At 38.3% G+C, this 27,423-nt stretch overlaps 1 protein-coding gene across 1 annotated transcript in view; it reads right to left on the minus strand.

The window, feature by feature from the left end:
* The window catches only part of LOC141166209 (mucosa-associated lymphoid tissue lymphoma translocation protein 1-like), a 76,119-nt gene that overhangs the window by 27,550 nt on the left and 21,146 nt on the right, over nucleotides 1-27,423 (minus strand). Inside the window, exons 3-11 of the mRNA XM_073652676.1 lie at nucleotides 26,032-26,150; nucleotides 22,761-22,914; nucleotides 22,457-22,635; nucleotides 19,127-19,223; nucleotides 18,999-19,046; nucleotides 13,242-13,268; nucleotides 10,041-10,244; nucleotides 8,296-8,473; nucleotides 1,770-1,844 (exon numbers count right to left, since the gene is read on the minus strand). Of these exons, the coding sequence (XP_073508777.1) occupies nucleotides 1,770-1,844; nucleotides 8,296-8,473; nucleotides 10,041-10,244; nucleotides 13,242-13,268; nucleotides 18,999-19,046; nucleotides 19,127-19,223; nucleotides 22,457-22,635; nucleotides 22,761-22,914; nucleotides 26,032-26,150 (1,081 nt within the window). The remainder of the gene's footprint in view (nucleotides 1-1,769; nucleotides 1,845-8,295; nucleotides 8,474-10,040; nucleotides 10,245-13,241; nucleotides 13,269-18,998; nucleotides 19,047-19,126; nucleotides 19,224-22,456; nucleotides 22,636-22,760; nucleotides 22,915-26,031; nucleotides 26,151-27,423) is intronic.

Raw genomic sequence — 27,423 nt, forward strand, 5'->3', positions numbered from 1 at the left:
GGGGAGAAAATGCTGGGGACCCCCCTGTACAACTAGTCACCCATGCACCTCTGTCCTCGGCAGCTATTAAGAGTATGTTTTTCTCTGAAACGCTGCCGCGTTTCAGAGTCAAACATATATTGCTGTGATCGTACAAACAGTGGCTGATAAATGCAGCATGTATCACCTGTCAGTCAGCAGCATTTCTTTAAAATCTCAATTCGTGCAGTCAGAGCTTTTACTAGAAATATTCTCCACTCAGCATTATCCAGGGGTGGACACACACAGACGAGGGCCCTTGTACTAGGACAGTATATTGGCCCTTTGCAGTCCAATCATTCTGACTATAACAGAAACAGTTTGCTGCTTTGGAGGCAGAAGTGGCCCCCTTAACTCTTGGACCCCTGTATGGCTGCACAGGTTGCACCAATGATATGTCCTCCCCTGGCATTATCTATATTGTTCCTATGTGTAAATAATTGCATTATGTAATTTAAGGTTTTGAGTTTAATCATGTTTCTTCTGGTACTTCTCAATTGGTAAATGCAAAAGCTATGGAACTGAAACGAAAACTCTGTAATGGTGCCCCATGTGCCATTTAGGATACGGGAATTTTCTTGTATAGCAATGGGGACCTCGTGCACTTTTACACCTGTGCCCATGGTCCAGTAGGAGCCTTATCTGTTGTAGTAAAATTCTAAAATTTTCCTACTTTCCTTAGCCCACTACCTATGCGACAGTCTGGTTTTACTCATTGCTAATCTTATCACTAGTTTACAATCAGTCTAGGAGCAAAAAGGAAACAATTACCATGTGCCTTCAAATTATTTCACTTCTGATGCCACTCTTAGGAAAGAAACAGATGGGTTGTGGCATCTAAACATGTAAGGGTGCTTTCACATAGCGTTTAGGCACCCGTTCAGTGGTCCTGTCAGGGCTTATGTTTGAACCCCCATCTGAGTGTCGGTGTACACCCGAAAATAATGCACGGCAGAGCGCACGTTCGCTCTGTCAACACCAATAAAGTCTGAGGCCCCGTCAGTGCATACATCCAAATCCCGTTTTGTGGGGCGTTTGGATGTAAGCCCCAACGTGAGCCACTGAATGGGTGCCTAAACGCAATGTGAAAGCACCCTTAGGTGTTTAGATGCCACAACCCATCTGTTTCTTCCCTGGCATACTATTACCTGCCTCGTAACTTCTCCTGATGCACAACAGCCAGACTTTTCTTGAATCCCCCCTATTCTTCCTATTGTTACTTCCTGGTTACCTTTCTATACCTATATACCTACCATATCTATGTGCAGCAAGTTATAGAGCCAGGAGGACCTGAAAAGATTGAGATATGTTTGTGGGAAAAGATTCAAAATAACTTATGTTTTTTTCGTTGAAATCTCTGATCATTCTGGGATTAGGATTCAATGTGGCGTTCCTAATTCCTAATCAGTGATTGACAGCCTTCCCTGTATACCACTGATCAGGACCGCTCACCTGACAGCTTTGTCTAGAATGTTCAGCGATTTCAATGAATAAATTACAAGTTATACTTTATCACTCCACAAACCTATATATCAATCTGTTCACCATCTCCTGCTCTATACCATGCTGATCAGATCAGGATTCTTGAAACTCACCTTCTTCGTTTTTTTTGTGTCATACAATAACTGGTATATGGAAGATACTTTATCATAAAACCTCAGCAAAAACTTGTACAAATGATCTTATCTGAGTGTTACCCAAGTAGTCACAAAGGCGAGTAGAACAATCTGTCATTTTATCACATGACTTACGTGGCGTATCCATAGACTGTGTTGCCCAGTGGCTTGAGAGGACTCACTTTGGATAAAGCACAATCTGAGTTGAACCTAAACAAGATTTGACAAATATGAGAAACTGTACAATAAAATCTAAATGAAAGAATCCACAGTATGAGCATTTATCTACTAGAACTCGCACTGCAAAGAATAGAATTGGTGGGATGTTCTTTAACCCCTTAATGACTGGAGCATTTTCCATTTTTGCGTTTTTGTTTTTTGCTCCCCTTTTTCTCAGAGCCATAACTTTTTTAATTTTTGGTCAATATGGCCGTGTGAGGGCTTATTTTTTGCGGGACAAGTTGTACTTTTGAATGACTTCACTGGTTTCACCATAACGTGTACTAGAAAACGTGAAAAAAATTCCAAGTGCGGTGAAATTGCAAAAAAAGTGCAATTCCACAGTTGTTTTTTTTTAATTATTATCATGTTCACTGAATGCTAAAACTGATCTGCCATTATTATTCTGCAGGTCATTATGAGTTCGTAGACACCAAACATGTATGGCTTCTTCTTTATTTAAGTGGTGAAAAAAAAAATCCAAAGTTTGCTAAAAAAAAAAAGGTGAAATGGCGCCATTTTCCAAGACCCGTAGCGTCTCAATTTTTCATGATCTGGGGCCAGGTGAGGGCTTATTTTTTGCGCGCCGAGCTGACATTTTTATTGATACCATTTTGGGTTAGATGTAATGTTTTGATTGCCCGTTATAGCATTTTATTGCGACCACAAAAATGTAATTTTGGCGCTTAGAATTTTTTTCTCGTTACGCCATTTACTGATCGGATTAACTCTTTTTTTATGTTGATAGATCAGGCGATTCTGAACGCGGCGATACCAAATGTGTATGTGTGCTTTTTTTATTGTTTTATTTTAAATAGGGTGAAAGGGGGGCGATTTAAAATTTTATATTTTTATTTTTTTTTATATTTTTAAAAACATTTTTTTTTTTACTTTCTGTATGCTTCAATAGTCTCCATGGGAGACTAGAAGCCACACTTGTCTGATCTTCTGTACTATATACAGGCAATGAGCAGATCGCCTGTATGTAGAAGATTTGCTCACTTGCTATGAGCGTCGACCACTGGGCGGCGCTCATAGCAATCTGGCCATGACAACCACAGGGGTCATGCCAACCCATTGGTGACCCGTCATGCCAACCTATGGGTGATGTAAGTGACGCGTTTCCGGCGCGGCGCTGTTATATGCCGCTGTCAGAGATTGACAGCGGCATTTAACTAGTTAACAGCCGCGGGTGGATCGCGATTCCACCCGCAGCTGTTGTGGGCACATGTCAGCTGTATAGATCAGCTGACATGTGCCCGGTTTAGTGCGGGGTCAGCTCAAGAGCCCACGCTGAACCAAGGGTTACGATGTGGTGCATACTATTACGTACCACGTCGGAAAGGGGTTAAAAAAGGAGTTGTTCATTCACTAGACATGTATGTAGGTATACGGTGGCCTCACTCTATGTAGTGGGCTCAGGAGCTGTGCCCGCAAAATAAAGTGCGGATGCTTGCTGCGTTATACAGCCGGCCCCTGAGAGTAGCTGCTGCTATAGGAGCTAGTTTCAGTCGCAGCAATTTAACTTCATAGATGCTGCTGTTAATCGTGGTAGAGACATTTAGGAAATTAAAAATGGGGTTCGTTTCTAATGCCTACCGATCCCCCTCTGACACAATCGTGGATTGACAATGGGTTGTCATAGCTGCCAGGGGATCATTGAAGACAACGTGTCTACCATGTTACTACTTTGGCGCCGAGCTTCATAGGATACTGATAGTTATACAACAAAATTCAGCTCTACAGCATTAAGGCCACGTTCACACGCTCAGTATTTGGTCAGTATTTCACATCAGTATTTGTAAGCCAGAATCAGGTGAGGAACAAACAGAGAAAAAGTATAATAGAAACATGTCACCACTTCTGTATTTATCACCCACTCCTGGTTTTGGCTTACAAATATTGATGTAAAATACTGACCAAACACTGAATGTGTGAACGTGGCCTTACAGTGTACTATTTTCCGGGGCTTTCTAATTGTTTGAACTAATAAAATATAAAAATAATTATCCCATACAGTAAATGCCAGTGTGGGAAAAAAAACAAATAAAAACAGCAGAATCACTATTTAGACTTTGTGGTCGTCTCACCTCATAAAAATAATGGAATAAAACGAGATCAAAAAGATGTTGGATCCCAAAATAGCACCAATAAAAACTACACCATGCCCCACAAAAAACAAGTACCTGTGCTTGGTTTGAACCGTCATTTTTTGCTGACAGACTCCCTTTAATGTGTATGAGAGACCTACTGAAGTGTGCAATACCCTCAAGAGGGATATTATAGCACACTACCAACAGAGAGCCCATGGTTTCTGACAACTGCTGCATATTATGTTACTGCGACTATTTTTATTATCTCTGTGCTATGTTATTGCTTTTTGAATTGTTCATTTTCTGTGAAATTATTGTTGCCATTATCTATGTGATGTGATATCACTGTGTTCATTATCCTGCTAGCACTGACTTTACCAGGTTATTTCATTAGTCCTTTGATACTACTGTTTATTATACTGGTACTGTTATTACATTTGTGCTATGATACTACGGTTTATTATACTGGTACTGTTATTACATTTGCGCTATGATACTACTGTTTATTATACTGGTATTACATTTGTGCTATGATACTACGGTTTATTATACTGGTACTGTTATTACATTTGCGCTATGGTACTACTGTTTATTATACTGGTATTACATTTGTGCTATGATACTACGGTTTATTATACTGGTATTACATTTGTGCTATGATACTACTGTTTATTATACTGGTACTGTTATTACATTTGTGCTATGATACTACTGTTTATTATACTGGTATTACATTTGTGCTATGATACTACTGTTTATTATACTGGTACTGTTATTACATTTGTGCTATGATACTACGGTTTATTATACTGGTACTGTTATTACATTTGCGCTATGATACTACTGTTTATTATACTGGTATTACATTTGTGCTATGATACTACTGTTTATTATACTGGTACTGTTATTACATTTGTGCTATGATACTACTGTTTATTATACTGGTATTACATTTGTGCTATGATACTACTGTTTATTATACTGGTACTGTTATTACATTTGTGCTATGATACTACGGTTTATTATACTGGTACTGTTATTACATTTGCGCTATGATACTACTGTTTATTATACTGGTATTACATTTGTGCTATGATACTACTGTTTATTATACTGGTATTACATTTGCGCTATGATACTACTGTTTATTATACTGGTATTACATTTGTGCTATGATACTACTGTTTATTATACTGGTATTACATTTGTGCTATGATACTACTGTTTATTATACTGGTACTGTTATTACATTTGTGCTATGATACTACTGTTTATTATACTGTTATTACATTTGCGCTATGATACTACTGTTTATTATACTGGTATTACATTTGTGCTATGATACTACGGTTTATTATACTGGTACTGTTATTACATTTGCGCTATGATACTACTGTTTATTATACTGGTACTGTTATTACATTTGTGCTATGATACTACGGTTTATTATACTGGTACTGTTATTACATTTGTGCTATGATACTACTGTTTATTATACTGGTACTGTTATTACATTTGTGCTATGATACTACGGTTTATTATACTGGTACTGTTATTACATTTGTGCTATGATACTACTGTTTATTATACTGGTATTACATTTGTGCTATGATACTACTGTTTATTATACTGGTACTGTTATTACATTTGTGCTATGATACTACTGTTTATTATACTGTTATTACATTTGCGCTATGATACTACTGTTTATTATACTGGTATTACATTTGTGCTATGATACTACGGTTTATTATACTGGTACTGTTATTACATTTGCGCTATGATACTACTGTTTATTATACTGGTATTACATTTGTGCTATGATACTACTGTTTATTATACTGGTACTGTTATTACATTTGTGCTATGATACTACTGTTTATTATACTGGTACTGTTATTACATTTGTGCTATGATACTACTGTTTATTATACTGGTATTACATTTGTGCTATGATACTACTGTTTATTATACTGGTATTACATTTGTGCTATGATACTACTGTTTATTATACTGGTACTATGAAATCACTGTGTGCAATATGCCTTTTCCATAACATCACTGTTATTCCTGTGTAACAACATTTGTACATTGCCCCTTGTAAGTTATTATCTCTTAAATAACAGTTTTCAGTATTTGACATTATTTTATTCATTATCTCTGTAGCCGATCATTACTTCATTCACAAAGTAATTTATAATTTTATGGGAGGGGGAGTTTATGCGCTGTGGCATCACTGTGTGTATTATCACCTTAGGTCACGGCCCCACTATCAGTATTCGGTCAGTATTTTTTCTCAGGAGTGGGAGCCAAAACCAAGTGAGGAACAATCAGAAAAGGTATAATAGAAACAAGTCACCAATTCTGCATTTATCACCCACTCCTGGTTTTGGCTCCCACTCCTGAGAAAAAATACTGACCGAATACTGACCAAATACTGATAGTGAGGCCGTGGCCTTGCATACCCTGTGTATTATCCATCACTGTCTTTTTGTAACTGTGCTTAGATAACACTGGATATTATTCTGTGTGTTTTATATTTTTATTAACATTGTAACACCATTATGTTTCTGATATGACAACATCATTTTTATTCTTCTTCTTAAAGGGAATCTGTCATAAGGTGTTTGCTATTTAATCTGAGAGCAGTGAGCAGCATGATGTAGAGACAAAGAGGCTGTTCCAGGGATGTGGCACTTGCTCAGCAGCTTTCTGTAGTTTCAATACAATCAGTGTTTTATCAGCAGGCGATTCTCACAGCAGACTAGGTGTCACATGCAAGCATGTGAGGCTAATCTGTCTAACCCCGCCTTCATCAATGATTGGCAGCTTGCTGACAGTGCACACTGTACACATGAAGCTGCCAATCATGAGTGTGATTGGGTTATACACAGCTCAGAATTCATAGCCCTGCTACATCTATTGCAGTGAAAACAGGGATTCTAACAAAACTACACCAAACAGCCCAGAAAGTGGTACGTTGCTGGAATCCGGCTGTCTGCCCCTATGTCATGCTGTTCTGAGATTCCATAGCAAAAACCTGCTGACAGATTCCCTTTAAGTGAAAGAACTATATGAAACCTCTGCTGGAACATTAATCACTTTTTTTTGCAATCCCAGTATGGGATTGAGGTATATAACGTGTTATTATGCATGTGATAGAACATTACACTGTTTATTATACCTCTTTTTTGGCATTATGTATATTATTTGACCATTTTTCCATTTGTCTGTAGTATCATTGTGTTTATTACCACTTTGTGGAATTTTTATTGTTAAAAGTGTTGTCTGGGACTAATATATCAATAAGCTATCTCTGGGATAGGTCATGAATAGGATAAAGGTGGGGGTCCCACATCCCGGATCCCCATCGATCAGTTGATATCTGCTCTGGCAGCAGCCAGATGTAGGCAATGTAAAAAATCACATCATGCGCTATGATGATCCGTTTTTTAAATGAGGCTAGCCAATAAAGCGTAACATGGACACCATCAGTATGGAATCCATTCGTAACTGATCCATTACAATTTATAATATAGGGAACTGCATTTGGCTTTGTATAATCCTTTAATTGTTGATATACACTCTGGAATATTGACATTTCAACTGCAAGAATAAAAGTTATACAAATCATGGCAATCACAGAATCCATAGACATGTTAACGATATGCAAATGAAAAAAATGAAATGAAAAAAATGAAAACAATATTTCCAAATCATCTTGATTTATTCAGCATCGAGTATGAGCGCCATGATTTATGGCTGTTAGTCAGCCTCCACACGTGCAGGGATTGCCTGTTTGTTAGGGAATCCTCACATGTGTTGAGGCTGACTAACAGTCATAAATCGTGCAGACGCAATGACTCGAACTTAATATACGAGCACGCCGAAGATACTCGGAAAGCACCCGAGCTTGCTCTGCGAAAGGGTTAAACGAGCACGCTCGCTCATCGCTAGTTAACATGGCTATCGATTCTTGATTTCCATAATGCCATGACTTCCTTCTCGGTGTTGCAATTTCAATGTTGAGGAGTGTATAAACACTGAAACCATACTAATGGCATATGGATGACAATATAGATGAAAAAATATATTTTTCTGGATTACCAAAATATGGATCAGTTGTCTGAACCCGGCCTAACTGGTACGGAGAGTTCTACATGAGAAGCTGAAGCACAAATGTTACATAGTTCCATGGGTTGAAGAAAGACCTGAGTCCATCAAGTTCAACCTTTCTCCACCAATTATGGAGAAAGGTTCCTTACGTCACAGACTCATTATAAAGATTTCAGTGAGCTTTAGTTTTTATATACAGGGTATCTCAGGTTAGCAGATTATATTAAGCATACCACTTCCGGCAGGTGTCCAGTAAAATCACATTCAGGGCCGTCTTTCTGTCTTGCATCTGCTGTAAGATTCGTTGTACACTGATGCAGTTTTCGGGTCTGTATGGTTGTGGCGCATCAATTGGTACCATATAGTTTCTCCCTGAGCGTTCATATCCATGACCAGCGTAATAGAACAGACCTGAATGTAGAAAGGAGCAAAGCAAAGCTAGGCTGATTACATCTGCCTCCATAACTTACAAATGTACAGATACGAGAAGAAATTGCGTCATTCAGAATATTTTGTTGCAGGAATACAAGCAAAACAGTTCTGTTACTCTTGTATTCATATAATTATAGCTATGCAAATGCAAAACCTATCGTTCTCATAACCAAGCCAGGAGTATACATAAAACATGTCATTGCTGGTTCTTGCTGTTGCCCCACAGATTGCTGAGATGTTCAAGGAGGTCTTGTCACTACGGTAAAAGTCACCACTTTTTGTTCTTATTTTATTTTCACTGCTCCGCTGAGTATTCCTTTTTTTTTTGTTTGGTTAAATCCGCCATACGTTTCCGGAGATATGGACCTTTTTATTTGATGTCAATTTGTATGGGCTTTAACAAGTGGGCTTGGCTCACTGGGTATTAATGCAGAGCAACTTAAAGACACACCCCCAGAAAATCCAGTGAGCACCGCCCCTTTGTAAAAACAATAAAAGTGACCACTAAATAAAAAAGCCCATATCTCTAGAAACCTATTGAGGTTTTTGAAAAACAAAAACTGAATAATCAGAGGAGCAACAGGAATAAAATAAGAGCAAAAACTGGACACTTTTGTCCTGGTATCAATGTCTCTTTAAATGCCTATTGCCCTATCCCACTGCCTTAGCACTCTTACATCCTTTGCAGGTGAATGTGTTATGATCCTCAGTTGATTCCCTTATACTTTTTTTTTTACAGTGGGAAGGAGGTAGGATTGGGCTATGTTCACATGTTCAGTCATAATTAGTTAGACCTGATCCAGCAGAAATCCGTTGGCAAAAAACGTTGAGCAGACAAATTTTTTGTCCATTTTTAAATAACTGATCTCTGCTGGATCCATTGTTTTTAACTTTGAAATTTGGAAAACAGATCCGTTAATCTGCAATCAGTTTTTCTTTCATTTGTAACTGAGCCGTTTTTTGCTTAATGGATCCAGTAAAGAAAAACGGATGGCTAACTAACAGATCCGTTTTCCATAGATTTCAATGTTAAAAAAGACCCAGATCCAGCAGAGATCAGTTATTTAAAAACGGAATAAAAAGTTGTCTGCACAACTTTTTTTGCCAACAGATTGCTGCTGGATCCGTTCTAACTGATCTCTACTGGACATGTGAACACAGCCTTAGTCTGGACTATCCATAGGACAAACATTTTTATATCTGTTTAAAGCAACAAGAATAAGAAAGGAACACAGATCATACTGGTAATTCTATACTGAGCACCCTTCCTTGACCTTCAGACAAGGTCATTGAGGTCTGGCAGTAGCTAATTCAGTGTATTATTAGCCAATGATGCAAACGTTCCTGGATGGGAGACATATATCCACACCAGGAGAGGCTGTGAGAAGTCAGGACAGAGTTAGAGCGGTTCTCTAGTTGTAACTAGCATCATGTAAGGGAAAAACTTTATTTTGTCCTAATAAAATGTTTTTTAGCAACGGTCTTTATTTCTGATCATTGGCTTTAACGTGATAGTCTCTATTGCATGCATAATCTACAAACTCACCATATACACCTTTATCCAGAAGCTGTAGAAACTGTCTGATAGATACCACCATTTCTTCTCGTGTCACGTCTACAAGTGAGATCACACAGAAGCCCAGTCTTCTGAGAAGGACGGACAGCTCAAACACGTCCACCATAGGGGCGAGCAGGTTGGGGTGGTTTAGGTAACCATTGTTGCCGATCAATAACGCCACTTTACCAGTCGCTGCAATGTCACAAACAATTATGAGATTTAATAATAGCTCTATTGGCGGATAGTTGTATTGCTATAAAATTGATTATTTTGAGAATTATAGTTTACTTTAGGGTTGTCGCTTAAAAGGAATTTATCAGAAATGACCTGTTGCTGAAATCAGCTTTTCATTTTAAATGTTTCTTTTGTTAATTTTAATTTTAATGTTAATGTTTAATGTTAATTTTTGGTAACACATATTTTTTTAAATCAGAAATCTAGCAATTTTCATACTGATCAATAGCCCTAATTTAAATGTATTCTTCCTGTTCTTTCAGGAAAGCCACGTAAACATTAGAAGCAATAGACTGTCACATAAACATTAGAAGCAATAGACTGTCACATAAACATTAGAAGCAATAGACTGTCACATAAACATTAGAAGCAATAGACTGTCACATAAACATTAGAAGTAATAGACTGTCACATAAACATTAGAAGCAATAGACTGCCACATAAAGATTAGAAGCAATAGACTGCCACATAAACATTAGAAACAATAGACTGTCACATAAACATTAGAAGCAATAGACTGTCACATAAACATTAGAAGCAATAGACTGTCACATAAACATTAGAAGCAACAGACTGCCACATAAACATTAGAAGCAATAGACTGCCACATAAAGATTAGAAGCAATAGACTGCCACATAAACATTAGAAACAATAGACTGCCACATAAACATTAGAAGCAATAGACTGTCACATAAACATTAGAAGCAATAGACTGTCACATAAACATTAGAAGCAATAGACTGTCACATAAAGATTAGAAGCAATAGACTGCCACATAAAGATTAGAAGCAATAGACTGCCACATAAACATTAGAAGCAATAGACTGTCACATAAACATTAGAAGTAATAGACTGTCACATAAACATTAGAAGCAATAGACTGCCACATAAAGATTAGAAGCAATAGACTGTCACATAAACATTAGAAGCAATAGACTGCCACATAAACATTAGAAGCAATAGACTGCCACATAAACATTAGAAGCAATAGACTGCCACATAAACATTAGAACCAATAGACTGCCACATAAACATTAGAACCAATAGACTGCCACATAAACATTAGAAGCAATAGACTGACACATAAACATTAGAAGCAATAGACTGTCACATAAACATTAGAACCAATAGACTGCCACATAAACATTAGAAGCAACAGACTGACACATAAACATTAGAAGCAATAGACTGACACATAAACATTAGAAGCAATAGACTCACACAAACATTAGAAGCAATAGACTGCCACATAAACATTAGAAGCAATAGACTGTCACATAAACATTAGAAGCAATAGACTGTCACATAAAGATTAGAAGCAATAGACTGCCACATAAACATTAGAAGCAATAGACTGCCACATAAACATTAGAAGCAATAGACTGCCACATAAAGATTAGAAGCAATAGACTGCCACATAAACATTAGAAGCAATAGACTGTCACATAAACATTAGAAGCAATAGACTGCCACATAAAGATTAGAAGCAATAGACTGCCACATAAACATTAGAAACAATAGACTGCCACATAAACATTAGAAGCAATAGACTGTCACATAAACATTAGAAGCAATAGACTGCCACATAAACATTAGAAGCAATAGACTGTCACATAAACATTAGAAGCAATAGACTGCCACATAAAGATTAGAAGCAATAGACTGTCACATAAACATTAGAAGCAATAGACTGCCACATAAACATTAGAAGCAATAGATTGTCACATAAACATTAGAAGCAACAGACTGACACATAAACATTAGAAGCAATAGACTGCCACATAAAGATTAGAAGCAATAGACTGCCACATAAACATTAGAAGCAATAGACTGTCACATAAACATTAGAAGCAACAGACTGACACATAAACATTAGAAGCAATAGACTGACACATAAACATTAGAACCAATAGACTGTCACATAAACATTAGAAGCAATAGACTGACACATAAACATTAGAAGCAATAGACTGTCACATAAACATTAGAAGCAATAGACTCACACAAACATTAGAAGCAATAGACTGTCACATAAACATTAGAAGCAATAGACTGCCACATAAACATTAGAAGCAATAGACTGCCACATAAACATTAAAAGCAACAGACTCACACAAACATTAGAAGCAATAGACTGACACATAAACATTAGAAGCAATAGACTGCCACATAAACATTAGAAGCAATAGACTGACACATAAACATTAGAACCAATAGACTGCCACATAAACATTAGAACCAATAGACTGCCACATAAACATTAGAAGCAATAGACTGTCACGTAAACATTAGAAGCAATAGACTGCCACATAAACATTAAAAGCAACAGACTGACACATAAACATTAGAAGCAATAGACTGACACATAAACATTAGAAGCAATAGACTCACACAAACATTAGAAGCAATAGACTGCCACTTAAACATTAGAAGCAATAGACTGCCACATAAACATTAGAAGCAATAGACTGACTCAAACCCTACTTAGTTGTATGGAAATTGTAATGAGCATGCCCTGCTCTGGACAAAGCTCACTGCGAAGGAAGGGGGAGAAGGTGAGCAGTGACATCACAGATTGTGAATGCAGGATCCTGTGTTATCCACTGTATATAGAGGTGTTATTTTTATTGTATTCCTGTCTGTGATAATAAGATCGCTGAAAAGTCTTCTGTGTATGAGTACTGTGAAGAACAGGAAATGTGAAGATAAAATTAGGCAGGGATATGAAAAATTAAAAAATAAATATATATACTGTACATTTAACAAATAAAAAAACTGATTTAAACAATAGGTCATTTTCTAATGACACATTCCCTTTATACCTCAGCAACTTTATTCAATTTCAGTTACTTTACGGATGATTCAGTAGGTTTATATGCAAATAAGAAATTAGTCATTTGCACCATTACCAAAGAATAAGTGCATATGTCAAAGCTGCGGAGAATGGTACTCACCATAGTACCTATGTCTATGAGTTGGTCCTGCAAAGACAGAGCAACATTAGCTGAAAAGTACACATTGATGGCTATCACATATGTTATAGTACTAGAGCAACTTTGTTAAAGAGGATCTGTCACCAAGTTAAAAGTGGCCAGTTTTTGCCCTTTTTTTCTCCCGCTGCTCCCCTTTTTATTCCATTTTTATTTTCATAAAAAATCCATCATACGGTTCCCAGAGATATGGGTGTTTTTATTTAGTGTACTTAGTATACTAATTTGTATGGTCTTTACAAAAAGGCATCGCTCACATTGTAATTATGGAGAGCAAATTAAAGACACATTTGATAAAATCACTGTTTTATCTGCTGCAGTTCTACCAGTTCTCTGAATGCTGAGCTCTGTATAACCCCCGCCCACATCACTGATTAGCAGATTTCTGTGTACACTGTACATAGGCAGAAAGCAGCCAATCAGTGGTGGTGGTGGTGGTGGGGTTAAACCGAGCTCATAAATGTGCTGTCTTCCAGGAGCAAAAATTAAAGATGTGTCTGACAGGATATCAAGACTCTTCAGACCTACAGATCACTACCCATTCCTGCTAATACATGTGGGGACAAATGACACCGCAAGAAAGGACCTGGAAACCATCTGCAGTGACTTTGAAGACTTAGGCAAGAAAGTGAAAGAATTGGGAGCGCAGGTGGTCTTCTCATCCATCCTCCCAGTGGATGGCCATGGAACAATGAGGTGGAATAAGATTCTACAGGTGAACAACTGGCTACGTCGATGGTGCCGTCAACAAGGATTTGGATTTCTGGATCACGGAATGAATTACCTATACGATGGACTACTTGCTAGAGATGGGGTGCACCTTACGAAGACTGGAAAACATGTATTTGGAAGTCGCCTTGCTACACTCATCAGAAGAGCTTTAAACTAGAACAATGTGGGAAGGGAAGCAAAAGGCCAGAAAAAGCCATACAGCTGACAAATACTATTGAGATCTCTGCTACTGGAAGTGGAAAGGAAGAACAAAGACAAAAAAATCTAAATAATAAAAATATGGGAGGAAGAGAAACCAATCACAAACTAAAATGTTTTTATACAAATGCACAAAGCATGGGCAACAAACAAGGAGAATTGGAACTACTAATGCAGGAAAAGGAATATGATGTCATTGGAATCACTGAAACTTGGTGGGACGATACACATGATTGGAATAAAAGGCTAAAAGGATACAACTTATTTGCAAGAAACAGACTTGATAAACGAGGAGGAGGTGTCGCATTGTATGTTAGAAAAGCGTATATCTGCACAGAGATTGAAGCTTCAGAGACTGGGAGTTCTGTGGAAACTGTTTGGGTAAGAATACAAGGAGAGAACAACGGAAAGGACACCATTGTAGGCATTTACTACAGGCCACCTGGGCAAGCTGAAGATATGGATGAACTCTTTATGTATCAAATGACCAAGTTCTCCAAAAAATATGACGTAGTGGTCATGGGAGATTTCAACTATCCAGACATTTGTTGGGAATCTCTCTCAAGTAAAACTAACAGGTCAAGCAAATTCTTATCCTCTCTTGCTGACAACTTTATCTTCCAAAAGGTAGGGGAGAAAACAAGGGGATCTGCTACTTTGGATCTAATCCTTATAAACAGGGAGGAAATGGTTGAGGAGGTAAAGGTGGCTGGGACCCTAGGAGGCAGCGATCATGCTTTTATAGAATTTTGGATAACTAGAGGAGGAAGACATGTGAAGACTCAAACTTCAAGGTTAGATTTTAGAAAGGCAGATTTTAAGAGACTCAGAAAGAGAATAGGAGGGATCCAATGGCTGGATGTCCTTAAGGACAAAAATGTCCAGGAAGGATGGGAAATTTTTAAAAATGAGATTCTCAAAGCACAATCGTTAACAATCCCAAAAAGTAGGAAGAATGGGAAGCATTTAAGGAAACCAGGATGGATGAACACAGAACTTAAACACATGCTAAAAAGAAAGAAAGAAATGTTTATTAAATGGAAAGAGGGAGGCATATCTAAAGAAGATTATAATGCAGTCTGCAGATCCTGTAGGGCACGTATCAGGTTAGCTAAAGCTGACAATGAATTAAGGCTTGCAAGAGATGTCAAAAGCAATAAAAAAGGATTTTGGGGGTATGTCAAAAGTAAAAGAAAAGTCAAAGATGCTATAGGATTTTTACAGGATGAAAATGGAGAAATGGTAAGAGAGGATGTTGAGAAGGCCGAACTTTTTAACTCCTATTTTGCATCTGTTTTCTCTCAGAAAGAAAATGTAACATCAACTGATCTTCACTGTCCTTTTAAAGGAATAGAAGAATCCAAGTTATCTGTAAACAGAAAGATTGTGAGGGAATATTTAGCTAACATAAATGAGTTCAAGTCTCCAGGTCCAGATGAATTACTCCCCAGAGTACTGAAGGAGATCGTAGAAGAAATTTTAGAACCACTCTCCATAATCTTTGAAAATTCTTGGAGAACAGGAGAAGTCCCAGAAGACTGGAGAAGAGCAAATGTTGTTCCTATCTTCAAAAAGGGGAAGAAGGTGGACCCAGGGAACTATAGGCCGGTGAGTCTGACTTCTATACCAGGAAAGATCTTTGAACAAATTATTAAACAACATGTATGTAAGTACATGGATAAGAATGAAGTGATTAACCAGAGTCAGCATGGGTTTGTAACTAACAAGTCATGTCAGACTAACTTAATTTCCTTCTATGACAGAATCACTGACTGGGTGGATCAGGGAAATGCTGTAGATATAGTATATCTTGACTTCAGCAAAGCATTTGACAAAGTATCTCACACCATCCTTATTGAAAAAATGACCAAGTATGCAATGGACCAGGCAACTGTTAGGTGGATTCATAACTGGCTTAGTGATCGGACTCAAAGGGTGGTTGTAAATGGCTTCACATCCAGCTGGATGAATGTCTCAAGTGGGGTACCACAGGGCTCTGTCCTGGGACCTGTATTGTTCAACATCTTTATCAATGATTTAGATGAAGGAATTGAGGGTAAACTGATTAAATTTGCTGATGACACAAAGCTAGGAGGGATAGCTAATACCAGAGAAGAGAGAGAGAGGATTCAAAAAGACCTAAATAAACTGGAGCAGTGGGCAGCAACCAACAGAATGGTTTTTAACAGGGAAAAATGCAAAGTACTACATCTGGGCAATAAAAATGAAAAAAGCATATACAGAATGGGAGGAATAGAGCTAAGCAACAGTACATGTGAAAAAGACTTAGGTATACTAATAGATCATAGACTGAACATGAGTCAACAGTGTGATGCAGCAGCAAAAAAGGCAAATACAATTCTGGGATGTATTAACAGAAGCATACAGTCTAGATCACGTGAAGTCATTATCGGTCTTTACTCCTCTTTGGTCAGACCTCATCTGGAATACTGTGTACAGTTTTGGGCACCACATTTTAAAAAAGACATAGACAAACTGGAGCAAGTTCAGAGAAGAGCGATCAGAATGGTGACTGGTCTGCAAACCATGTCCTATGAGGAACGGTTGCAGGATTTGGGAATGTTTAGCTTGCAAAAAAGAAGACTGAGAGGAGACTTAATAGCTGTCTACAAATATGTCAAGGGCTGTCACATTGTAGAAGGATCATCTTTATTCTCATTTGCACAAGGAAAGACTAGAAGCAATGGGATGAAACTAAATGGGAGGAGACACAGATTAGATATTAGAAAAAAACTTTTTGACAGTTAGGGTGATTAATGAGTGGAACAGGCTGCCACGAGAGGTGGTGAGTTCTCCTTCAATGGACGTCTTCAAACAGAGGCTGGACAGACATCTGAGATGGTTTAGTGAATCCTGCTTTGAGCAGGGGTTGGACCAGATGACCCAGGAGGTCCCTTCCAACTCTACCATTCTATGATTCTATGATTCTATGATATGCTTCACTACCTGGCAGCAGGATTACTAGTCCTCTAATGATAATAATAATAATAATCTCCTGCTGATACAATAGTAATTTTATCAAAACTACACCAAGCAGCCCAGTAAGTGTCATCACTGGAGTCAGGGTCTCTGTCTGTACATTGTACTGCTCTCTGAAACCTGGTGACAGATTTCCTTTCAATTCAGTCTGGATTTATTTGCATAGCTAATTTCAACCATGTCCCACCTGCATGTGAAAAAGTGATGAGTGGTGTAAAATCACAGAAACTTGCAATGTTTGCTAAAAAATGCCATGCAACAAAATATCTGCGTTTTTGGTGCCAGAAAACTAGTGCAAATATTACCCCTTTTATGCTTTAATTCCTTACCATTTTCAAGTTACAGTATTTATTCATATCTAGTTCTGTTCTCAGCTACGACATGGATACAATTGTACACAGTCTGGGCGATGTTCTGCCTGTTGTGCCCGATTTTCCAGGACTCTTGGCTGACTGGGGATGAGATTTAGGTAAAGCCGCCCAAAAATGAGTGTTCTGCTGTGGGACTGCGGCATTCTTAGGAGGGGCTGGTGGCGGGACTTAAATGTTTCCTGAAATATTGGCAACTATGGATGTATTTAGCTCACAGAAGACTGGAAACAATTACATCCACTTTTCAGCTAAGGGCAGAACTACCTATGTACAAGTTTTAACAAGCACAAAAAAGTCCCAAATGGTATCCATAGGTAACTATATATCATACCCAACTCAAAACTTATAGAACATGAATTTGTACAGAAAAATATCATCCACACAAATAAAGAGAGAGTATTGAGGGTAATATAAAACCATTAATCTTTATTCAAAAATTTAAAAATAAATAAATAAATACCCATACTTCAAACAAACAGGGGTACAACCCCCTTAACGCTCCATCCAAAATAGCCAATCATATATAGATATAGACAATTATACTTTATACCCAGGCAAAAAGTAATGCAAATATATATATATATTTTTTTTTAATATTTTTTTTATAAAATTATTTTATATATTTTGCTAACTATGCATAAGCATGTATAAACGAATACATGCCTGAAGGCTTGCCCTTACGTGCTCATACCTAGCAGTCCTGTTCCAGGTAAATTTATTATAATAAAAAGATTTTTTTTTTTTTTGGAAGTGGGGATTATTGGTATGTCCTTATGGAGTACTGTTCTGCCTAACTCTTTTTAGGGACATCCATAACCCACTTCTTGTTATTCGTTTATACATGCTTATGCATAGTTAGCAAAATATATAAAATAATTTTATAAAAAAAATATTAAAAATATATATATATATATATTTGCATTACTTTTTCCCTGGGTATAAAGTATAATTGTCTATATCTATATATGATTGGCTATTTTGGATGGAGCGTTAAGGGGGTTGTACCCCTGTTTGTTTGAAGTATGGGTATTTATTTATTTATTTTTTAATTTTTGAATAAAGATTAATGGTTTTATATTACCCTCAATACTCTCTCTTTATTTGTGTGGATGATATTTTTCTGTACAAATTCATGTTCTATGTACAAGTTTATAGATTGTACATATCAAGAAAACACTGCTCAGTCAATATCAGCAAAAAATAGGAAGGAAATGTTGAGGAATTGAAACAAACACAAATTATATAAGAAAAAGTATACAGGGTGATTCACTCGCTACTTTACCCAGAAAAAAGTGCTGTAACTTCTAAAAGAGACCATCTATCGTACTGAAATTTGGCATCAAGGGGTTGACTTTTAAAGGCTTAAATCTTTATATAATCTGTTTAAGAATAACTTAATCATGTCACATATATTTATTACCTGGACATATTGAAGGCTGTGGAGAAGCTTGCAGAATGATGCCATCTTCTGAAATACAGGAAATGGTACTGTGCAAAAATGACATAACCTTGCATCATATAACTCAATTACAAGTAAAAGATTATTACCTATCGTTAGTTCAGCTGGTTCACTCCAAATTTCTCCATGGGCATTTGACACATGGCACAGGTAGTTTCCAGTATCCCTAGGCTTTAGTGATTTGATCTAAAATGAAATATACACATCAGCGCTATGTTTTGCATATCATCAGCTGTGGATATGCAGATACTATCTTTCATTTGGCCTAATCTTTCACTTTTTTTTTGCAAATTCCATATCGTGTACAGTATAGTTAAACAGTATGTTCCCTGCATAATCTGGAGCACCTTCCATAGCTCATGTGTAATCTCGATCTCTGTCTATAATACTAATTTGGCTGGGTCATCTGGACCTTCTCCTATTATACTAGTCTGAATATGTAGTCTAGACCTCATCTCTATAACAGTAGTTTGGTTCAGTAGTTTTGAGCTCCTCCTGTAAGAGTAATCTGGTGGTGTAATCTGGACCTTCTACTATACCAGTAGCCAGGCTATGTAGCTTTCACCTCCTCCCTTAAATGTAGCCTAGCATTCCACCTATAAGGCCATGTTCACACGTTCAGTATTTTACATCAGTATTTTACATCAGTATTTGTAAGCCAAAACCAGGAGTGGGTGATAAATACGGAAGTGGTGACGTGTTTCTATTATACTTTTCCTCTGATTGTTCCACTCCTGGTTTTGGCTTACAAATACAGATGTAAATACTGGCCAAACACTGAAGGGGTGAACATGGCCTTACAGTAGTCTTGTACAGTCTGCAGCTTCTCCTGTAATAGTAGTCTGGTTGTGTAGTCTGGACTTCCTCCTATAACAGTAGCCTGGATGTGTAGTCTGCAACTCCTTCAACAACAGTAATATGGCTATGTAATCTGCAGCTCCTCCTATAACAGTAATATGGCTATATAATCTGCAGCTCCTCCTATAACAGTAATATGGCTATGTAATCTGCAGCTCCTCCTATAACAGTAGCCTGTCTGTGCAGTCTGGAGTTTCTCATATAACAGTAGCCAGGCTGCTTAGCCTGGAACATCTCCTAGAACTTTAGTCCTTTTGTGTAGTCTGGAGCTCTTCCTATAACAGTAGTCTTGTACAGTCTGCAGCTCCTCCTGTAATAGTAGTCTGGTTTTGTAGTCTGGACTTCCTCTTATAAGGCTGTGTGCACACGATGCAGAAATGCTCAGAATTTTTTCCTGAGCGTTTCTGCATCTCCCTGGCAGAAAAAAACGCATGCGGATTGTCCATGCGGATTGTACATGTGTTTTTCCTGCCAGGGACAAGCGAATGTGAAGCGTTCTTCACATGCATTTCCGCATGCGGGTTGTCAAGCGCTTTCCAAGTGATTTTAGCATCACTTGGAAAAGTACTTGACAACTTGGTCACACTATATAAATCCATGCAACCGGCATGGATTTATATAGTGTGACCGAAAGAATGTCAAAAAATAAAAAATAAATATATACTTACCTTCCAATGGCCCCCGCAGTCTTTCTTTGCTCCATCCAGGCTGCCGGCACATCGCGGTACACTGTACTAGGACCTGCCGTCACATGACTGACGTCAGCGCAGGTCCTACAGTCCACCGCGAGTTGCCGGCAAGCACAGAGAAGGAGTCGGAAGGTAAGTATAATATTTATTTTTTTATTTTATTCTTTTTTTTAAAGTTTCTATGGTACCTGGGTCTGGAGGAGAGTCTCCTCTCCTCTAGACCTGGGTACCATCCGCACATTGAAATGTTTGGATTCCGCTTGTGCACATGCAGTGATGCGGAATCCAAACGTTCCAATGCAAGTCAATGGCGGCGATTACGCTGCGTGTCCGCAAAATTAATGGACATGCTGCGGATTTTTGAGCGCAGCATAAACGCTGCGGAAAAATCCGCAGCATGGGCATTGACATTGCGGCTTGTCATTGGGGACCATGGGGGGCGGATTACCAAGTGTTTCCCAAGAGTTTATGCTGCGGAAATTCCACAGCATAAACGCTTGGAAAACGCATAGTGGGCACACAGCCTAACAGTTGCCTGGATGTGTAGTCTGCAACTGCTTCAATTACAGTAATATGGCTATGTAATCTGCAGCTCCTCCTATAACAGTAATCTGCCTGTGCAGTCTGGAGTTTCTCCTATGTAGCTAGCCAGTCTGTTTAGTCCAGGACATCTTGTTGTGTAGTCTGCTATACCTACTATAACTGTAGTCTTGTCGTGTATTCTGGAGCACCTCCTACAACTGTAGTCATGTTGTGTAGTCTATAAAAGTCTTGTGTATTCTGGAGCTCCTCCTATAACAGTAGCTTGGCTGTGTAGTCTAGAACACCTCCTACAACTATATCTTTTTGTGTAGTCTGGAGTTCCGCCTATAACAGTAGCCAGGCAATGTAGTCTGGAACATCTCTTATAACTTTAGTCTTGCTGTGTAGTCTGGAGCTCTTCCTACAACAGTAGTCTGGAACACCCAATATAACTGTAGTCTTGTGTATTCTGGATCTACTCCTGGAACTCTAGTCATGTTGTGTAATCTAAGTCTAGAGCTCCTCCTATAACAGTAGTCTTATTGTATATTCTGGAGCTCACTCTTTAACAGTAGTCTGGTTGTGTAATCTGGAACACCTCCTACAACTGTAGTTGTGTAGTCTAGAGCTCCTCCTAGAACAGTAGTCTTCTTGTGTAGTCTGCAGCTCCCTCTAGAACAATAGTCTGGTTGTGCAGCCTATATCTCCTCCTAGAACAGTAGTCTTGTTGTGTAGTCTAGAGCTCCTCCTATAGCAGTGGTCTGACTCTATAGTCTGGATCCACTCTTATAGCACTGTTCTGAGTGAGTAGTCACCTTAGCTCTTTAAAGAGTAGCTATAATTGTATATTTTTATACATATATGTTATAACTCCTATGCTGCAGATTGGTGGGGGTGTCTCAAAAGGTTGCTCACAAATACTCGCTTCTGCAATCAACAGCACTCGGTTCTAACATGAGTGCACAGAGAGATGTACGGCATCGATAGTATGTGAATAGGTCTCTATACTGTTCTGTCTGTGCTCTCATACTGGAGCTCAACAGTGTTGCTTGCAGAAATGAGCGCTTGCAAGCTATCAGAGGGAGTTTCAGGACCCAGATCCCACTAATCTACATTATGTTTACGGGGTTGTAACATAATCAACAAAAATTAAAATGATAGGTTTCCTTTAACAGTTAGAATAAATGTGTTTTCTGGCTTGCCACCTATTTATTACATGATGTGTGATTGTATCATTGAAGATGTAAAGTCCATCAGATAAACTTCCTCAACCTCATAGTTTCAATGAAAGTGCTGGACAAACACTCTAACTTATTGCTCTCATTCAAATCTATAATTTCAAATTCGCACCTTGACCTCCTTCTCGTTCCTATGGGGCAGGCACAGACCATTGTGATACCACTGGTAGTCAGGCGCAGGGAATCCCAGAGCATAGCAGCAAAGACGCACTGCATTATGGGATTTCACATGTGCAGAGACTGGTTCCATAACAATAATGGGTTTACCATTCCAGCCAGGAAGGATGGCCCCTAAAACAGAACAAGCACATATTCTATAGTCACTTTACCCTGCAAATTGTCAAGCCAAGATCAAGCATTAAATATATGAAATAACCGTGACCATAGGATTAAGAAGAATTCTTCTACTATCTTACCAGAAGGAATGGTTTTCAGTACTTTCACCTTCACCCAGTTGCTGAATAAGATGCGATGGTTTTTGTCATTTATTCGACAGATGTACAATTTTGTTTGCCTGGCATGAATGTGCAGATCTGGCTGTGTCGCCCCTGGGATTTCTTGACATGTGGACTGCGGAAGAAGGAGTTTATGTTAGTAGTGACATAACTTGTACATATCTTGTGTGCTCAGTGCACATATATTGTATATATCTATTCATTTGGCACTTGAACAGTTTGTCGCATGTCTCCAAGGAGTTAAAAGGTTAAAGACCTTTCTGTGTCACAAATATGCAAAAATTAAGAAAAGCTAACCAACTTTGTACATCACTGTATTAAAATAATAACTTTTTTTAAGAAATAAAATGTATCTCTATAGGGAGTCACTTTGGTTAAAAAAAATCCAAAATATAAATGTGAAGAGATAGATTACAATGGATATATGGCTAGATAGATAGCCAGAAAGATACATACAGTGGGGGAAATAATTATTTGATCCCTTGCTGTTTTTGTAAGTTTGCCCACTGACAAAGACATGAACAGTCTATAATTTTAAGGGTAGGTTAATTTTAACATTGAGAGATAGAATATCCAAAAAAAAAAATTAAGAAAATCACATTGTATAAATTAGATAATTTTTTTTGCATTTTGCAGTGAGAAATAAGTTTTTGATCCCCTACAAACTATTGGGTTCTGGCTCCTACAGACCAGTTAGACGCTCCTAATCAACTTGTTACCTGCATTAAAGACAGCTGTCTTACATAGTCACCTGTATAAAAGACTCCTGTCCAAAGACTCAATTAATCAGTCAGACTCTAACCTCTACAACATGGGCAAGATCAAAGAGGTTTCAAAGGATGTCAGGGACAAGATCACAGACCTGCACAAAGCTGGAATGGGCTACAAAACCATAAGTAAGATGCTGGGTGAAAAGGAGACAACTGTTGGTGCAACAGTAAGAAAATGGAAGAAATACAAAATGACTGTCAATCGACATCGATCTGGGGCACCATGCAAAATCTCACCTCGTTTGGTATCCTTGATCATGAGGAAGGTGAGAGATCAGCCCAAAAATCTACACGGGGAGGAACTTGTTAATGATCTCAAGGCAGCTGGGACCACAGTCACCAAGAAAACCATTGGTAACACATTACTCCTTAAAGGTTTAAAATCCTGCAGTGCCTGCAAGGTCCCCCAGCTCAAGAAGGCACGTGAACACCTGGATGATTCTGTGAGTTATTTCCCCCACTGTTCATACAGTGGGGAAAATAAGTATTTGATATAATCTGATTTGGAAAGTTTTCCCACCTACAAAGAATGGAGAGGTCTGTAATTTTTATCGTAGGTATACTTCAGCTATGAGAGACAGAGTCTAAAAAAAATCCAGGGAATCACATTATATGATTTTTATATAATTAATTTGCATTTTATTGCATGAAATAAGTATTTGATCACCTAACAACGAGCAAGAATTCTGGCTCTCACAGACCTGTTTTTCTTTAAGAAGCCCTCCTACTCTGTACTCATTACCTGTATTAAATGCACCTGTTTGAACTTGTTACCTGTATAAAACACACCTGTCCACACAATCAATCACACTCCAACCTCTCCACCATGGCCAATACCAAAGAGCTGTCTAAGGACATCAAGGCCAAAATTGTAGACCTGCACAAGGCTGGGATGGGCCACAGAACAATAGGCAAGCAGCTTGTTGAGAAGGCAACAACTGTTGGAGCAATTATTAGAAAATGGAAGAAACTCAAGATAACTGTAAATCTTCCTCGGTGGGGTAAGGATGATTCTGAGGAAGGTCAGGAATCAGCCCAGAACTACATGGGAGGACCTGATCAATGACCTGAAGAGAGCTGAGACCACAGTCTCAAACATTACCATTAGCAACACACTACGCAGTCATGGATTAAAATCCTGCAGGGCACACAAGGTCCCTCTGCTCACGCCAGCACATGTCCAGGCCCGTTTGAAGTTTGCCAGTGACCATCTGGATGATCCAGAGGAGGCATGGGAGAAGCTCATGTGGTCAGATGAGACCAAAATATAACTTTTTGGTTTTAACTCCACTCGCCATGTTTGGAGGAAGAAGGATGAGAACAACCCCAAGAACACCGTTACAACCATGAAGCATGGTGAGGGAAACATCGTACTTTAGGGGTGCTTTTCTGCAAAGGGGACAGGACGACTGCACCGTATTGAAGGGAAGATGGATGGGGTCATGTATCACGAGAGTTTGGCCAACAACCTCCTTCCCTCAGTAAGAGCATTGAAGATGGGTCATGGCTGGGTCTTCCAGCATGACAATCGCTCGAAACACACATCCAGAGCAAGTATGTAGTGGCTCCGTAAGAAGCATTTCAAGGTCCTGGAGTGGCCTAGCCAGTCTCCAGACCTGAACCCAATAGAATCTTTGGAGGGATTTGAAACTCAATGTTGCCCAGCGACAGCCCCAAAACCTGAAAGGTCTGAAAAAGACCTGTATGCAGGAATGAGCAAAAATCCCTGCTGCACTGTGTGTGAGAACCTGGTCAAGAACTACAGGAAACGTCTGACCTCTGTATTTGCAAACAATACTTATTTCATGCAATACAATGCAAATTAATTATGTAAAAATCATACATTGTGATTTTCTGGATTTTTTTTAGGTTCTGTCTTTCACAGTTGAAGTGCACCTACGATAAAATTACAGACCTCCCCATTTTTTGTAGGTGGACAAACTTCCAAAATCGGCAGTGTATCAAATACCTATTTTCCCTACTGTACATACATACAGGATTGGCAACTTGGACTAGGATCACTGGAAACTGAAAAATGATGGTAATTACGGTCATAATAATCTGTATAAGTTTCTTCAGCCTCAAAAAAATCATGGATGCCTTACATTTTTTTTTTAAGGACAGGGAAAAAAAGGGTCCTGTTTGCAACCCAAGATACATAGATAGATAGACAAATACATAGATATAGATAGATAGAGGTATATAAAGATAGTTAGAGAGGCAGTAAAACCTTTTATGCCTAGTGTTAAAGGGAATCTGCACTTTAACTTCCACTTTTCTTGCTTGTATTGCTCATAATTCTGAAATGTGAATATAGCACTTTCACAGAAGAGAAAATCTATTTTTGTTTCAGATAAGCTAGTGAAAAAGGAAGTGTATCTGACACATGCTTGTTCCATGAGGTTAACTTTCTATAAATATATACTGTATGTTACTTATGCAAGCAAATGTGTTGAAATTACCTCCGACTGCATGAACCATTGATAATACAGCGGTGTGGGACCCTGAGCCTTGCAGCGCAGGGTGAGGGGAAAGTCCAAAGGAACAGAGGCACACACCGGCTGCTCTGTGATTCGGATATCTACACGCAAAAAAAACAACAGTTGTGTTATTTCCACAGACTGATATCCTAGAAATCAGTCATTAAAATATATCATTGATAAGATATAATGTTACGGGGTTTTATATCTTCCAGACATGCCTGTCTACTAGATATAGAGTGAATCAGTTATCATATGCCAGTAATGTAATAAATGCGACCCAACCAATTTAAGAATCCATTAACTAAAATTCTTAACATTAAATAACATTCTCCTAAATTGTTACATTATTTATAAACAGAAATAACTTGTGTCCTATTTTTCAACCCGCTCTTTCTTCTTTACAGATGCAAATTAAAGAGGCAGATAAGGATATAAAAACAATCAATTATCTTTAGCATGGACAGTGCTTACATTTTGTCTTGCATTTTCCATTTGATTCTTTGATTCTTTGAAAAAAAAGAAGAAAGAAAAGTGCTTCCTGGTGCAAGAACTTCTAAAACGTATCTAGGCAACAGCGAAATATTCTAGGCTCTCATCTTGAGATGTTATCCTTTGGGCACAATACCCTCACACCCCACACCCCAAAAAAATCACGTTGCAAACCTAACTGTTGCCTTTTTGCTGCACCATTCTGAGGTTTACAGATTTGATTGTAAAAAAAACTCAAAAACACACCAGGTATTAATATATATTTATTATTCTTTGCTTATATAGTGTTATCATATTCCACAGTGCTTTGCATACAGTATCATCGCTGTCCCCAATGGGGCTCACAATCTAAATTCCCTATTAGGGCTCATACTTACTTTCGTGAAAAATCGGATTGCACTCTGACCAATGTTATTTAATGGGTTACAGCTCATCTGCAATTTTTTTCTCAGCTGAAATCAGACTGAGAAAAAAAAAAATCGCTGCATGTTGCGTTTTGCCGCGTATCTCGGACAAGACTCGCCAATGCAAGTGAATGGGTGCAAGAAAAAAAATCGCATGGCACTAGGACCATGCGAGTGCTGTCCAATTTTTAAGCTCCCATCTCCTTGAAAACCAGACAATTCATCAGCCGCATACAGTAAAATCACAGCAGGACCCGACATTATACAGGGTGGGCCATTTATATGGATACACCTAAATTAAATGGGAATGGTTGGTGATATCAACTTCCTGTTTGTGGCACATTAGTATATGAGAGGAGGACCATGGCGGCCATTTTGAAGTCAGCCATTTTGGATCCAACTTTATTTTTTTCAATGAGAAGAGGGTCATGTGACACATCAACTTATTGAGAATTCCATAAGCAAAACAATGGTGTGC

Source organism: Phyllobates terribilis, unplaced genomic scaffold, assembly GCF_046119375.1.
Source record: "Phyllobates terribilis strain yellow unplaced genomic scaffold, ASM4611937v1 Scaffold_11__3_contigs__length_659146591, whole genome shotgun sequence".
Classification (NCBI taxonomy): Eukaryota; Metazoa; Chordata; class Amphibia; order Anura; family Dendrobatidae; genus Phyllobates; species Phyllobates terribilis.